The sequence below is a fragment of the Manis javanica genome, chromosome 6, assembly GCF_040802235.1.
Source record: "Manis javanica isolate MJ-LG chromosome 6, MJ_LKY, whole genome shotgun sequence".
NCBI lineage: Eukaryota > Metazoa > Chordata > Mammalia > Pholidota > Manidae > Manis > Manis javanica.
This window is the reverse complement of record NC_133161.1, coordinates 18,702,240-18,717,955: the sequence shown is the minus strand read 5'-3', so window position 1 is coordinate 18,717,955 and position 15,716 is coordinate 18,702,240. Positions and strand designations below refer to the sequence as shown.

The window sequence follows — 15,716 nt, the reverse complement described above, 5'->3', positions numbered from 1 at the left end:
GTCTTTAGTTTCCTAGCTGACGTAATAGGTGTATGTTACTCTCTGGCATTTCTTAGGTTGTCCGTATTGTGTTAAAGGGAAAGGAAATCTGACTCACATTTTGAAATAAGGGCTAACTAGATCTAGTAGTGTAACCTAATGTCTTCTGGTTAAAAGCAGTTTGGGAAACAATAAGATTCACGTTTTTTTACAAGAATCATGTCAGCCCTAGACTCTTTTTTTATGCTGAGATCAATAACAAAAAGGATGATGTTTTAGAAAGGTCTGTAAGCTAATAGTTAATCTTATTTGGAGTGAGGTTCTAAAACTAGTTAACCCTTGAATACTTGTTGAATGTTTAAAACTACTCTGTTTTTGTCTTCTAATGTGCTAGAATATTTGGTAAATAATAAGACAATCCCTTGTCCAGTCCTTTTTCTCTTTTTAAGGATAATTCTATTTTTAACTGCATCACGAGAGGGAAGGTGGTGCTGATGGTTCAGGTGCTTGATGAATGAGTGCAGAGGCTCAGTGACATCTACTTTGTCTCCTAAGGGGCCCATTTTGAGTACCTCCCAGGATGGGGATAATCCAGGAGATTCGATTCTTACTGTAGATTGTGCTCCGTAGAGCTGTAGCTTCCTGAGAAGTGATTTTTGGGTATGTGGAGTCTTACTTGTAATTAGTTTTTCTGAATTGCTTGAAGGGATTTCCATTAATTGTTTTGTTAATCTTTATTATTCCCGGAGAAGAGGTCACTGGATGCCAGCAAGGAATGCCCTTAGACAGTTAACCATAGTAACTGTTTTCAGAAAGTGAGACTGAATAATAATTATTTTGTAGATGTCACCAAAATTCAGGTGTATGTTAAATATTTCTTAACAGCAGGTTAATTAGTTTAGTTATCTGGAGCTGTATTAGGCAGCTAATTCTTCTTGTGGATTTGCTGAGAATCTGGGTTGCTATGGTTAAGCAGGAGGACTGAAAACATCAGCCTTGAGATTTTACCCAACCAAAATAATACTGCCTGTGTTTTATAGAGTTTTGTAAAAGTCAGCTCAGGCTGCCATAAGAGAGCACCACAGACTGGGGGGGTTGGGGGGGGCTGAAAGAACAGACATTTATTTTCTCCCAGTTCTGGAGGCTAGAAGCCAAAGATGAGGGTACAGTGGGGGTTGGGTTCTGGTGAGGCCCCTCTTGTCAGCCCGTGGACGGCCGCCTTCTCACTGTGTCCTCACATGGCCCTTCCTCTGTGAGTGTGTGGGGGAGAGAGGGCTCTCTTGTTTCTCCTCTTCCCCTTACAAGGGCATCGGTTCTGTTTCATTAAAGACCCACGTGTGACCTCCTTAACCTTATTACCTCCCTGATAGGCCCTATCCAAATCAGCTACAGTTGGTTGGCGTTCGCGCTACAACATATGAGTTTGGTAGTTGTAGTGATGTGTGTCACAGTCCATAACAGGTGCTACCCTGGAGGTTCTTATTATTTTGTCAGAACACCCTAAAATGCTTCCAGAGTGACAGTCCCATACCTACAGGTAATGTTGACGCTCAGGCAAGAGCCTTGGTCAGGCTGTTAATTTTTCACAGTGGTTGTAGACCTTACTACATGCTTTTCTGGCTTATAATGTTAAACAGTTGTCTATGAAAACCCTCTACTCCCAAATACTTGTACTGTAGACTCTTCAAAGAACTGTCTGGTCAGCTCGAATTACCAAATGGCTTGCTGAGAGGAGGAAATTAATGAACTGCAATCAATTCATTTATTGTATACATTCCCTAAAATCTATCCTTAGATTTAAATGGATCATTGGAAAGCTTCATACTTAGACTATACTCAGTCTTTTAGAATCTCTAGGTCTGAGTTTTAATGTTCTTGCAAGAACTTATAAGAAATGACCATGCAAAATTTGTTACTTTGTTTTTAGAAGGTTGTTGAGGAGACTTCACTGTAGTATATATTGGTCTTCCTTGTTTTAGGTGAAAGACTTTTTTTCTGGAAGTTGGACTAAAGTATACTTCCTCAGGGGAATTGGAATCTCTTTTTGATGAAAATTTTATAACTGGTGATGTTTCCTTTTTTGCATTGGCTACAGGAAACTTAGCGTTAGATTTGGGGGCTCATTTCACGTAAATAATGCCCATATGACTTGAAAAGCTGTGTTTTGCATTTATGACATTGTTTTCTCCTGCATCTCTTGAACAGTTCTACTTTCTCATTTTTGTTACCTCTTATTTTTTTTATTTTTTATTGACATATCATTGATAAATAATCTTTATTTTTATTTTTTTATTTTAGTATCATTAATCTACAATTACATGAGCAACATTATGGTTACTAGACTCCCCCCATCAACAAGTCCCCACCACATACCCCATTACAGTCACTGTCCATCAGCATAGTAAGATGCTGTAGAATCACTACTTGTCTTCTCTGTGTTGTACAGCCTCCCCGTGCCCGCCCCTACTTATGCCTGCTAATCGTAATGCCTCTTTCCCCCCCTGAGTTTTAATGTTCTTGTAAGAACTTATAAGAAATGACCATGCAAAATTTATTACTTTGTTTTTAGAAGCTTCTTGAGGACATTTCACGGTAGTTTAAATTGGTCTTCCTTCCCTTCCCACACATCCTCCCCAGTCCCTTTCCTTTTGGTAACTATTAGTCCATTCTTGGGTTCTGTGAGTCTGCTGCTGTTCTGTTCCTTCAGTTTTTTTCTTTGTTCTTATACTCCACATATGAGTGAAATCATTTGATACTTGTCTTTTCCCACCTGGCTTATTTCACTGAGCATAATACCCTCTAGCTCCATCCATGTTGTTGCAAATGGTAGGATTTGGTTTCTTCTTATGGCTGAATAATATTCCATTGTGTATATGTACCACATCTTCTTTATCCATTCATCTGCCGATGGACACTTAGGTTGCTTCCATTTCTTAGCTATTGTAAATAGTGCTGTGATAAACATAGGGGTGCATATGTCTTTTTCAAACTGGGCTGCTGCATTTTTAGGGTAAATTCCTAGGAGCGGAATTCCTGGGTCAAATGGTATTTCTATTTTGAATTTTTTGAGGAACCTCCATACTGCTTTCCACAATGGTTGAACTAATTTACATTCCCAACAGCAATGTAGGAGGGTTCCCATTTCTCCACCTCCTCACCAACATTTGTTGTTGTTTGTCTTTTGGATGGTGGCCATCCTTACTGGTGTGAGGTGATATCTCATTGTGGTTTTATTTTGCATTTCGCTGATGACTAGCAATGTGGAACATCTTGTCATGTGTCTGTTGGCCATCTGAATTTCTTCTTTGGAGAAGTGTCTGTTCAGATCCTCTGCCCATTTTTTAATTGGATTATTTGCTTTTTGTTTGTTGAGGTGCATGAGCTCTTTATATATTTTGGATGTCAACCCTTTATCAGATATGTCATTTATGAATATATTCTCCCATACTGTAGGATGTCTTTTTGTTCTGTTGATGATGTCCTTTGCTGTACAGAAGCTTTTCAGTTTGATACAGTCCCACTTGTTCATTTTTGCTTTTATTTCCCTTGACTGGGGAGATATGTTCATAAAGAAGTTGCTCATGTTTATGTCCAAGAGATTTTTGCCTATTTGGTTTTACATGTAGCTGTTCAGTTTTCCCAACACCAGTTGTTGAAGGGACTGTCTTTTCCCCATTGTATATTCATGGCTCCTTTATCATATATTAATTGACAATATATGTGTGGATTTATATCTGGGCACTCTCTTCCATTAATCTGTCGGTCTGTTCTTGTGCCAGTACCAAATTGTTTTGATTACTGTGGCTTTGTAGTAGATCTTGAAGTCAGGGAGTGTAATCCCTCCAGCTTTATTCTTCCTTCTCAGGATTGCTTTGGCTATTTGGGGTCTTTTATGGTTCCGTATGAATTTTAGAACTATTTGTTCTAGTTCATTGAAGAATGCTGTTTGTATTTTGATAGGGATTGCATTGAATCTATAAATTGCTGTTGGCAGGATGGCCATTTTGACAATTTTAATTCTTCCTATCCATGAGCACAGGATAGATTTCCATTTATTTGTGTCTTCTTTAATTTCTCTTATGATTATCTTACAGTTTTCAGAGTACAGGTCTTTCACCTCCTTTGTTAGGTTTATTCCAGGGTGTTTTATTCTTTTTGATGCAATTGTAAATGGAATTGTTTTCCTGATTTCTCTTCTTGCTAGTTTGTTGTTAGTGTATAGGAATGCTACAAATTTCTGTGTATTAATTTTGTATCCTGCAACTTTGCTGAATCCAGTTATTAGTTCTGACAGTTTTTTGGTGAAATCTTTAAGGTTTTCTATGTATAATATCATATTATCTGCAAATAATGACAGTTTTACTTCCTTCTTATGAATTTGGATGCCTTTTATCTCTGTGTTGTCTTAATTGCTGTGGCTAGGACCTCCAGTACTATGTTGTATAAAAGTGGTGAGAGTGGACATCCTTGTCTTGTTCTTGATCTTAGAGAAAGAGCTTTCAGCTTTTCACCATTTGCTATGTTAGCTGTAGGCTTGTCATATATGGCCTTTGTTGAGGTATGTACCCTCTATACCTGTTTTGTTGAGAGTTTTTAACATGAATGGATGTTGAATTTTGTCATGCTTTTTCAGCAGCTATTGAGATGATCATTTTTGTTAATGTGGCATATAATATTGATTGATTTATAAATACTATACTATCCTTGCATCCCTGGAATAAGTCTTATTTGGTATAATGGATGATCCTTTTTATGTAGTTTTGAGTTCAGTTTGCTAATATTTTGAGAATTTTTGCATCTATGTTCATCAGGTATATGGGTCTTTAATTTTTTTTGTAGTGTTTTGTCTGGTTTTGTGTTATCTATATTCTTGTACAAACCATTTCAGATCTTTTTTTGAAGGTGGGATTGAAAGTAGGTATTGATATTCAATTTTCACCACTAAATACTTCTTGAAAGCTATCAGTCTTTGCTTGGCAGCTAATCCCAAGTGGCCACAGAGAACTCTTTGGAGTAAAGACCCACAGAGCAGGACCCGCTCCGCCTCCCAGCCTCCTCCCTGACCTCACGCCCTGTGCTGTTCCTCTGCTTCTCTAAAGCCACACTGACTTCCTTGGCCGAACATGTTCTGCTTCAGGGCCTGTGCTGCTTCTGTGCTCTGGAGCCGGCTTCCCCGCGCAGTGCCCTCCCTCTGTCCCTCCCTCATTTCCTAGGAAGCTCTGTTCACCTGCCATCTCTATCTGAGTTGGCCTTCAGGTGTAATATAGTTCCCCTCCTCCTACCCTGCTTTGTTTTTGCTACCCCCTGGCTTCCACGCATTCCCTTTCTGTTTTATTGCCTGCTCACCCCACTGAGAATGTGAACTTCAGACTGGAGAGATTGGTTTTGTTCAAGTCTGGTTGGTTTTGTAGCTGCTTAGAACTGAGACTGCTAAGTACTGTTGGTGAATGGCTAAATGAAGTAAGTAGGGTCAGTGTAACTATTCTTTGTTCTTTCCTAGAGCTCTTTGAGCACGCCTTAATTTGTGTAACTTAGTTGCAGTGGTTTGTTAAGGCAGGAAACTGCCCTCCATGACCTCCTCAGATCCTGCATTTTGCCATTGCTCATTATTCAGCTTTTTCTCTTTAGCTTTTTCTAAGCACTTAATATACCAGGCATCTTAAAAATATAGAGGGGGTAGGGTGAGGACTTGATAATGTGGGTGAATGTCGAAACCACAATGTTATTCATGTGAAACCTTCATAAGATTATATATCGATGCTACTTTAAAAAATACAGAGAAAAGGTTTGATCTTCGTTCATAAATAAATATCGTCAGGAACTTTTGAATGGTAGAGGCTTTTGGGGATTTGGGCCAACAATGTTGTGATTCACAGATGATTTATTTTGTTCCTACTGTATCAGCCCATCCATAGATTGCACTTTGTATTTTACAGAGCATGTGCTCATGCACTTCTCCAATCCACATAACAACCTGGGGAGGCAGGTAGTTGAATTATCTATCTGTTTGGCAAGGAAAAACAGACCCAGAGAAGTGAAGTGACTAGCCTAAGGTGAAAGAGCTTGAAAGTTGCAAATGTGTAATTTGATAAATTTGCTGAGAATAGTAAGAAACTTCTTGTGTGTTCCTAATGGTAGTAGCCTAGATTTGTGTTCTTCATTTCTGCATCCTCTTATTCTTTGACTGAAGGTTATTGTTCCTCTTGAATGATGGATTACCTTTGGGTAACTAACCTTATTTTCATAAGTATGCTTTTTCTTTTACTTGATCTTCTTTTTGTCTTTTTAAGGGTAATACTGACTTTTGTGTTCTCTCTCCTGTCTGGACTCTTACTCTATTAAGTCTAACTTGAAAGCAAAATTGCTCCATGGAAAGAGTCAGTGGTGGTGACTAGTTATTTTCTTTTCAAAACTCTTGACTGGCTACACTGAATTATAGAAGCTGGCATAAAAAAGGAAACTGGCAAATTCAGTTTAGATCTGCAGTTATTTAGCCTGGATTTTTATGCTTGTTTACAGGGCTTGCTTGGAGCAGATGGCTGTGAATTCACTAGAACCACATCCATGTTACATACATGTTCCTGCTAGGTGCTGTTAACAGTAGCTCAACATGTGTGCCATGGCCTTTTTAGGCTATTAGGTAAATAAATTACTTCCTGGGGATTAATTGGTCATGCTTGGAGATGTGATTCATCATGTGAAATGCCAGAGCTGTCTTGGTGGAAAAAATCTTAGTGATCTGGAAATATCTATGTGTATAGCTTTACTGGAATCTAGTTTACACTTTTATGTTCCTCCATGAACTTGGTAATAGTTGGTAAATCATAATGGTATGAGGCAGGAATGGAAAAAAGTCTAAAGAATGATCAGTAACTTGAATGCAGCTTGGAGTGACAACTTCAAATTGTTTCTCCTCTGCTCATGTCTTTTAGCTCATGTGTTTTTAAACCTGCCTGTCCAGATTTAAGACTGTTACTACTAAAAAAAGCTGTTAAGTACTCTGCTTACATCTCGAGCAATCCACTCCCCTCTTTACAAGCTCATGTGTAAGAGTTTGATTAGGTTACAGTCCTGCTGCTCAAGAGCTGAAGGCAGAAAAAGTAGGATTTCATTATATGTATAGTGGAGTTAGGTATCCTTAGCTTTAATTCCAATTCTGATGTTGCTAGATTTGAACTTGTGTGCAAGTTATGTTACCTCTGTGTGTATCTGATTTCTTATTCCCTATCTGTATAAAAGGGGGTGATGGTGGTAGTATCTCACCAGACTACTTTGAGTATTGCTTCCTTAGATGTGTGTAAAATAACCCTGTACATTGCCTAATGTGTAATAGATACTCAATCATTTATATCCAGTGTCTCTTTCACCTTCCCTTCCCAAAATGTATGACTCAGGGATGCATGTAAATCTCAGCATTTGGTGATATTATTTCCCAAGTAGATGATGAATGAGAACTGGCTTGTCTGCACTTACTGTCAAAAGGATCCTGGATAATTTTTGCACCCAATATTTACAAAAATGCCACTAGTTTTAGGCTAGATTACTAGAAATGTGTCCATATTATGGGATATAAAACCTCTTCCTGTTTGGACTGGTCACACCATATCATGAGTACTGTGTTCCATTCTGGGGGCCACAGCTTGAGAGGCAGGATAGGGATGCTTTTAAGAGATAGACTGCCCAGGATTGAAGCCTGGCTCTGCTCCTTAACATTTCTGTGCCTCAAAGACATGACTCAGTCTTTTCATCTCTAAAAAGGGGTAAAAAACACCTATCTCATAGGGTTATTGTCAGGCATAAATAAATTACTAGGTGTAAATCCCTTAGACGAATGCCAGGCATGCAGTAACTTCTGTGTGTGTGTTAGCAGTTCTTGAGGGACTTTCAGAGGGGAAATCACTAGGATGGTGGGCTGCGTGGGAGCCATGCTGTGGAAGAAACAGGTGTTTCACCTGAGAAAGAAAGAAGTATTGAAAGTTCTTTACCACCTAAAGACAAATTTTTTGGAAGAGGGGGAATATATGTAACTGAGAAAGGTAGACTAAGGTCAGTGAGTAGAAATTATAAGGAGGCTGATTTTATTTTAATGAAAGTCTTTAAACAAGTGGAGTTGTTCACAGTGGCAGTGACTGGCTCTGTGAGCTAGTGAGCTTCCTGTTCCACAGAGGCTTCGAAGGCTGAGGAGGGTTCCTGACCTGGCTTGTGTGGGGAGCGGGATGACAGGTGTTCTCGTCTACTCTGCTCTCAGTTCAGGCCAAGTGACTGGCTTAACATGAGAGAATCCCACACTGAAGTTTGCTGGGTTTTGGCAGCAGGAGTGGGAACTTTCTCCCTAGAATTTGTCTGCTTTTTTGGTCTATCATTCCTTCACTTTGCAAACATTTATTGTGAGACATTGTTTCATGTCTCAGTTTGCAGGGAAGAAAATAGGTTGGAAATGAAACTTAGCTTACTGTCTATTGTTGCTTGGCACCAGCAGTCTTTGAAGGAAGCCAGTGTATTAGGGCTTCTTATTGCTGGAAGGTGCTTCTCCGTGGGAGCGTTGTTTCTGAAGTTCTTGTGAGCAAAGCACTGAGTGCCCTTTGTTTTAGACTCTTGTCAAGAATGTTTATTTGATGTTTGTTTGCATCTTTGGAAGATAGAGATGATCTCTCTCTCCGGAGTAAAGAGACAAGCGTATTTATTGTCCAGAAGAAAAGATTCCATTTTCTAAGTTTAATTTCCTCTCTGATAACTCAGTGTGTGCAGGCATCAATATGGGCCCATCTGCCTACCACCGCGGGACTTGGGAGCAAGGGGAACTGATGCAAATATGCGATGTTCATGCCACTTGTTGTGCTCTAAGTAATGATGTCCTTAGCTTCTGACCCAGGCGTTTTGCGTTTTCTTAGTTTGTAAGCAGGGTAAAATCTCAGACTCTTCATAATTCTGAACATGGAGGAGTGGAGTGAAGGAGCAGTCAAATCTTACAAGCAGCACCAAGTGATCTAGTGTTTGGAGGTAGTGGAATTTTAACTTTTGTCTTCAAGGGAATCTTTCCATGACATTCGGGAAAACTGCTCCTGTTCTTACTGCATCTACTACCACTGAAATACTGTAATAGCGGTAACAACGACCCGCATTGTTTGAGTGCAAATGATATGCCAGGCTTTGTTTGATGTCATTTAATTCCCACAACCCTATAAGGAAGGTACATTTATTTCCATTTTATAGATGAACAAAATGAGATGCTGTGACCAAGGTCATATGGGTAGTAAATTGTTGAGCCAGGACTCTAACTGATGCTGTTTGATTCCAGAGCCCACGACTCCTTAGCAGTTAGTGTAAGCTGAGAACAGACCTGCACTCACAACACAGTAACTCCTTTTGGATTCCTGGACCGAGTTCCAGTGCATTTGTGTGTAGGAAGGGGTCTTCCCATGTACAACACCCAGCAATTCTTGGACACCAGCAGGGTGTCTGAGAACTCAGCTCAATTCTGACTCTATCTGCCTGGAAACAGCACCAGATTCTCCAGGTGTTAGGCTCTGTCCTGTAAGGATGCACCCCTTCCGCCCCCCTGCCCCTCTTCCAGATACCAGATGCAAGCCCCAGGCTGTTACCTGTGCTTTTCACTGACTGGCTGCAAGGTGGGAGTTCCCATGACCTCCTTAGGTTCCACTAATTTGCTGGAGCAGCTCACAGAACTCAGGAAAACATCTTTAGCAGTTTAATAAAGGATACCATAAAGGACACAAGTTAACAGCTAGATAAAGAGATACCTAGGGCAAGGTCTCAAACATAGGAGCCATTATCCTCATTGAGCTCAGGGCCTGGCTCCGAGGCTCATACAAGCATTCTGGTTCCCCAGGCATAGAAGCTCTCTCCAACAGAGAAGCAGGATGCCAGAGACAGAGATGATCTGCTCATGGGTTTTTGTGAGGGATTCATTGCGTTGTCATGATTGATTAAACCATTGGCTGATTCAGCCTCCAACCCCCGCCCTTGGGTAGGGTCCAAAAATCTCATTAACATGACAACACACCCATTTTAACTTTAAGGCTCAGTAGAGCGTGTTTCAGGATCTGTAGCTGAAGACTAGATATATCTGGAAAATACATATTTGGTCATCTAAATGACCAAATATGTATTTCTTACAACTCGTTATATCACACTGGGTTTTCAATCCCTACGCTATCCTTTACCCTCCTTGTGTGAGGTGGGGCAAATTAATTTAGCCTTTTCAAATCTAAGCTGCTTCATCTGTAAGAAGAGGGGAGAGAGGATAATAACAGGACCCACTCCAAAGGGCTGTTCTGAGGATTAAACATATATTCTATAAAGTGTGCAGCACAGCTGGTTCCTGGCAGCTAGTAAGCCTCTCTAAATATTAGTAGCTATTATTATTATCCTTGCTGCCTGCCTTTTCTCTAATTAAAAAAACTTAAATGGTTTTGTACTCCGAGTTCTCTATGTAAGTATTTTTGAATAAAGGCAAAATGTCATTCAGGCCAGTTTACATCAAGAGGATGAATTTCAAATGGCAGACAAACCTGGCACAGGCTATTTCCTTATATAAATATTTTCTCTAAAAATGAAAATAGGAGCTAAAAATCCCTGTAGACCCAATTTACTTTCTGATCTTCATTTTAGTAACCTTTGATTTCCTAAATCACTCCTAATGCTGTGGTAATGTGTTACAGTGACAGCTGATGCCCAAGAAGGTGTCTTCTCTGGCTCTGACATTTTCCTTAATGGTAATTCTGCTAGGTAATGTAAACAATGTGAAATGTTTGGCATGTTTCTTTCTACAAATGGTTGTGGAGAGGAGATCATGCAAAGCATTGTGAAGATGGCAAACTGATTCACTGTAGCTTTGAAAAAGCTGTGGCTGTTTTCTGTTACAAGGGGAAGTAACAGTTAAATATCTAGGAACTCTTCCCTTTGGGAGAGTTGATAAATTGAAGGCATTTTCTGATTGTGCTTTACTTTAGATTAACAGCCTGGAAGATTTCAGATTTAAAGAGCAAAGTTATGTATCATGGAACGAACAGGAAGACATGCTTAGCTAGCCTAACCCAAATATTGCAAGTAGTTGTGATAGCTCTATCTGTGAAACCAAATTCCCCTTGAGCTCTCTACTGTAATTTACTCTACTAGTCAGACACATGTGTGGTATTTCAACTGGAACGTAACCTTTGAGGTAATTTGTGTAAGATCACCAGTTAACAGAGGAGGACACAGGATCTGGCATTGGGAAAGGCCTGTCTCCAAGTCTTGGGGTTCCCATTGTGTTGCTTTCCTGAGTGTACCCCACGGCCCTTAGAAGCTTGCACCTTTTCCTTTGTTATGTCTCACCCATCCCCATTTCATGCTAGATTTGGTCTCTTCATATCTATAACACATTTACAAAATTACAAAATATACAAAATTAGATTGAAGTCAAGGACTGACCTGCTGAATCTCCCTCTAAATTGAAAAAGAAGTTTTATGTTATATGGATCATGAATTAAGATCTTTTGTTGTAAATGACAGTTTGGAGAAGACTGTTGTACAGTATTTTGCTTGCAAATACCTAGAAGTGGATATGTGATTGATTCACTGACAGCCCATCTCTGAAAGCAGTTCTAATGATGGACTTATAATTGATTGCATCCATCATTGAGAGCCTAAACTTCCCCCTTCCTAAATTAAAAGATAAATGAAATAAACTATGTTGAATGTATAAACTGACAAATCTGAGGGAATTTAATGAAACTCTAAATTATTGCAGCCAACAGATAAGAGAAAAAGGTTTCTTTGTTACTGATTACAACACTAAATTAAAAAAAAAATTACCCAAGAAAGATAATAGAGGAAACAAAGATCTGTGGCCCATGTATCAAACTAAGTTATTGAAAGATTTTTAATAAGTATATCTATCTCACTCCCTGATTATTGTTGATTCATATCAATCTTGTTAGTGCTGTTGGAAGAATAGTAAAAGCAGGGACTGTCTTGTAGTGTAGCTTATATTATTGCTGCTGTAACAGATTTTAGAATTAATATGACCTTATTTCCAGGCTGCTGGGGGCTCTGTACCAAATTCAGGTCATTTAAATGAGTTACTTGGAAGGTTGTCCCTCCTCAGTGTATGAGTAATTTTATCAGTATGCTCTCAGCTATATATAAAACATCAACTGAAAGTGACTTAAGGGAGATAATAAAGGTCCATTACTTAATAGGAAGTCCTAATTTAAGCAGCTGTAGGGTTGGCTGCTTTGGTGGCCCAGTGACATAGTAGCAGAAGCTTGGCGTGTCTCTGGGCTTTCCCATCCGTGGTTGTAAGATGGCTGGAGTAGATGAATGTCTTAGCTTTGTCTAATAATATCCAGTGTTGGAAAAGGGACCTGCTTCCTGTTAATCTTCTCATAAGAAAACTATTCCTAGAAGTTCTTAGGTCTCAATGACCACACTTGTCACTGGTAATGGAAATGGCATTACTGGGAATTACTAGGATTCACCCAAACAATTGAAGTGCTGCTGAGACTCTTGCACAGTTCATGTTGCCTGTTGTCTGATTAAAAGTGAAGGGAAAGACACCTTGGATAAGCAATCAGCAGGTCCACATAGATGGGCTATTGGGATTTACTGTGGTGGTGGTGGTTTCATAGTTTCCGATAGTACTTGTTTCATTTCCTAGTTAGTGAGATGAATGTGCTAGTATATGAGAAACCCATCTTTCTTTTACTTTTTCTTTTAAGTTTGACTCAGCTGAATATATTCTGTCTTTAACAAGGACTCTGTCCACCAGTGATGATGTTGAAGACAGAGAAAATGAGAAGGGTCGCCTTGAAGAAGCCTATGAGAAGTGTGACCATGACCTGGATGAGTTGATCGTGCAGCACTACACAGAACTGACGACGGCCATTCGCACGTACCAGAGCATCACAGAGCGCATCACCAACTCCCGCAATAAAATAAAGCAGGTACGCCTCCTTTCCTGTTGTCCAGTGATTGTAGCACCTTCCGTTAGTGCAGGTCCAGATGTTGCAGCTTGGAGAGGTGCCTTGGTAGTGGCTAGTGGCCTTAAGCAGTGATTCGTAGCTGCTTTTCAGGAGTTCTGTAGGTGTGTGGAAAGCTTGGCTGAAGAGGATCACAGGGCACCCGGCAGCTTCTTCCCTCCCCCATGTCTTATCCTTGGCTTCTGCGGTTACTTCTCACCAGTGTGAAACCACACAGAGGTGGTGGCCCCAACTGGAGGAAGATGGGTGGGAGCTGTTATAGGGCCTCTTACTGTGTGTTTGAGTCTGTGACTTCATTTGAAGTTGGTTGTGATTTCTGTGTAGTCATTGTATATTTTTGGTAATTTTTGAGAAAACCTAACTTAACAAATTATTTAAACACTATTGTGAATACTGAAATTCTTGAATATCAGTCTTTAGTGACAAGCATGTATTTTTATTTTGTAATTTTCATATTTTGGAGCTTTTTTTTTCACTCTTTTTCTCTCTGCCTTTTTTCCCTTGTTCTTTTCTTGCCCCCTTCCTTCACCTCCCCTTTTCTCACCACCTTCCTTTTGTGGTAGGTCCTTGAAATCTCCTGCCATGTTTTTAGTGCCTAAAGGGTAAAGGGGGTTCATAAGGGCTGTTTCTATATTTGGCCAAGGTATGAACTGCTCAAATGTTATGTGCTGTCATATCATAGCTATGTGCCTCCTGGCTGTGTCTTTTGAGGGCTGCCCTTTGATACCTTTTAGTACCACTTTTTGATAAAGAACAGTAATTGCCACTACTTAACTAAGTGCTGATTGCTTACCAGGCTTGAGTATGTCTGTTCCTCACTCAACAGATTTAGGATTTGAACTCTGGTCTCCCTGACTCTAAGGTCCTTGATGCTGGTTTTTCAGACATCGTTGAAGCAGTGGGCCCCCACCTTAACACCCCCTTTAAATCAAGTAATTTGCCAAGATGCAGAGCCTCATGCTGGTCCCCTCCTCTGTACTCCGTGGCTGCCCCTCAAGCACCTCTGCAGCTAGAGGGCTGCCCCGACATTTGAAAAGTGCTGCCCTGTGCCACCGGGTTAAGGAATTCCCTGGACTGTTCCTCCCCAATAATAGCTGTGCTTACAGCACTCTCACACGTTTTCTTTGCCTTTTAGACCTTACATTATGATTTTATAAGCAGATACATAAGTTACTCTTCTAAGAATCCTGTTGGTACAAGTTTCAGCCTCTGAGAGTACAGTTCCAGAATCCGTGAGCTCTTAACCTTTTTGGAAGCAATGTGTTGACCTCTTTACATTTTAAAATTAACCAAGCATTTTCAGAAGGAATACTATAATTCTTAGCTTTTACAAGTGGTGAGTTCATCTTAATGGATTTATTTGTGAAACTAGGAAAAGCTATAGATCAGTCGCTCTAGATTTAAAGTAAACTGTAGTTCATTTTGACCCTATACGTACTAAGCTCAAGACGGGTCAGACAATGGATGTGTAGAGCTGCTGACCTTCCAGCTTTGCCCCGGGTAATCACAGTAAGGGTGAAGGACCTTTTGGTATTTGTGTTTTCTGATTAGTTTGCCCGACTGAAAGGACTTTGTGCCAGTCTCAGGGGAAGCACTGCAGTGCTTTCTGCCTTGACTCCCTATCACTCTGAGTCGATAGCATCTTTGCCCAAACAAAGAGTGTTGGCTGGTCATTGAAAAAGAGAGTCTCATCTTGATTATTGCACATTTGTTTTAGTAGCCACAGTGTTTTCACCAGCCTCATTTTTCAGTTTGCTGGAGTTTTGTGCAAAAGACAAACCAAAAAGGGAAAACTTTATGTTTATTATATCAGACTGTTGTCAAGAAAGTAAATGTCACATAATTCTGTTATGAATTAGCTTCAGTATTGGGAAGCAAAAGGGATAAAGCTCTTTTCAAAAAAAGCCTTTAATAATTGATAAATGGAAGAAGAAAAATGTTGGGGGAAAAGGAAAGTGAATGTTTTCCTTGAATAATTTGACCATTTTGTACTGTGAGAGTCCATTTCTTTTTATCAAGGAAATACTGATGTTTCCTTACTTATCTTGTCATTTTTGGGTTTTGATTGCACTTCAGATTCTATACAGAATACAGGTGTGTATATTTTAAAAGTAAAAATGGGGATGATTTAATAATCATTGGACTACATTACTTTGGAGCCAAGCAAGATGTTGAGACTGTGGAGGTCTGAGTTGAAACTTTCTTTTTGTTCTTCACCAAAAGAATGTAATGAAGATTCAGCCAACAAATATTTGTTGAATGCCAGCTTTGTGCATGGTTCTTCTTTAGATGCTGGGGCTGTGTCCATGGAAAGCACTAGTTCCTGTCCTCATGGAGCTTACATGCTAAGAGGAGATGGAAAAACAGATAGATGATATTTAACAACATCGATTTTAGTCTGTATATTAAATATCTCTTATGTGTTGAGCATTGCTCTAGAATCTGTGGTATAGAAGTGAATTAAACAAATTCCTCTCCTTGTGGAGGTGACATCCTGGCTTCTGTTCTGACTTTACTGAGACAGGCTATAAATAAGTAAAATACAGTATAACAGATGATAAAAAGTGCTGTGCTTTAAAAAAAGAGGAGTTGCTGTTTTAAATAGGTGGTTAGGGAAGGCTTCACTGAAGTTTCACTTGAGTCAATACTTGAAGGAAGTGAGGAAGAGTCAGGAAAGGGACCTCAGGAAGAAAGAATAGCAGGTACAGAAAGTTCCTGAAGCAAGAACCCGACTGGAATTTGAGAGAAGCAGCA

General features: G+C 39.7%; 1 protein-coding gene across 6 annotated transcripts in view; it reads left to right on the top strand.

Annotated features, from left to right (window-relative positions):
* EXOC4 (exocyst complex component 4) overlaps positions 1-15,716 on the top strand; it is a 778,194-nt gene that overhangs the window by 14,045 nt on the left and 748,433 nt on the right. For all 6 annotated transcript variants that reach the window (XM_037019539.2, XM_073238446.1, XM_073238447.1 and 3 more), the window contains exon 2: positions 12,737-12,926. In XM_037019539.2, the coding sequence (XP_036875434.2) occupies positions 12,737-12,926 (190 nt within the window). The remainder of the gene's footprint in view (positions 1-12,736; positions 12,927-15,716) is intronic.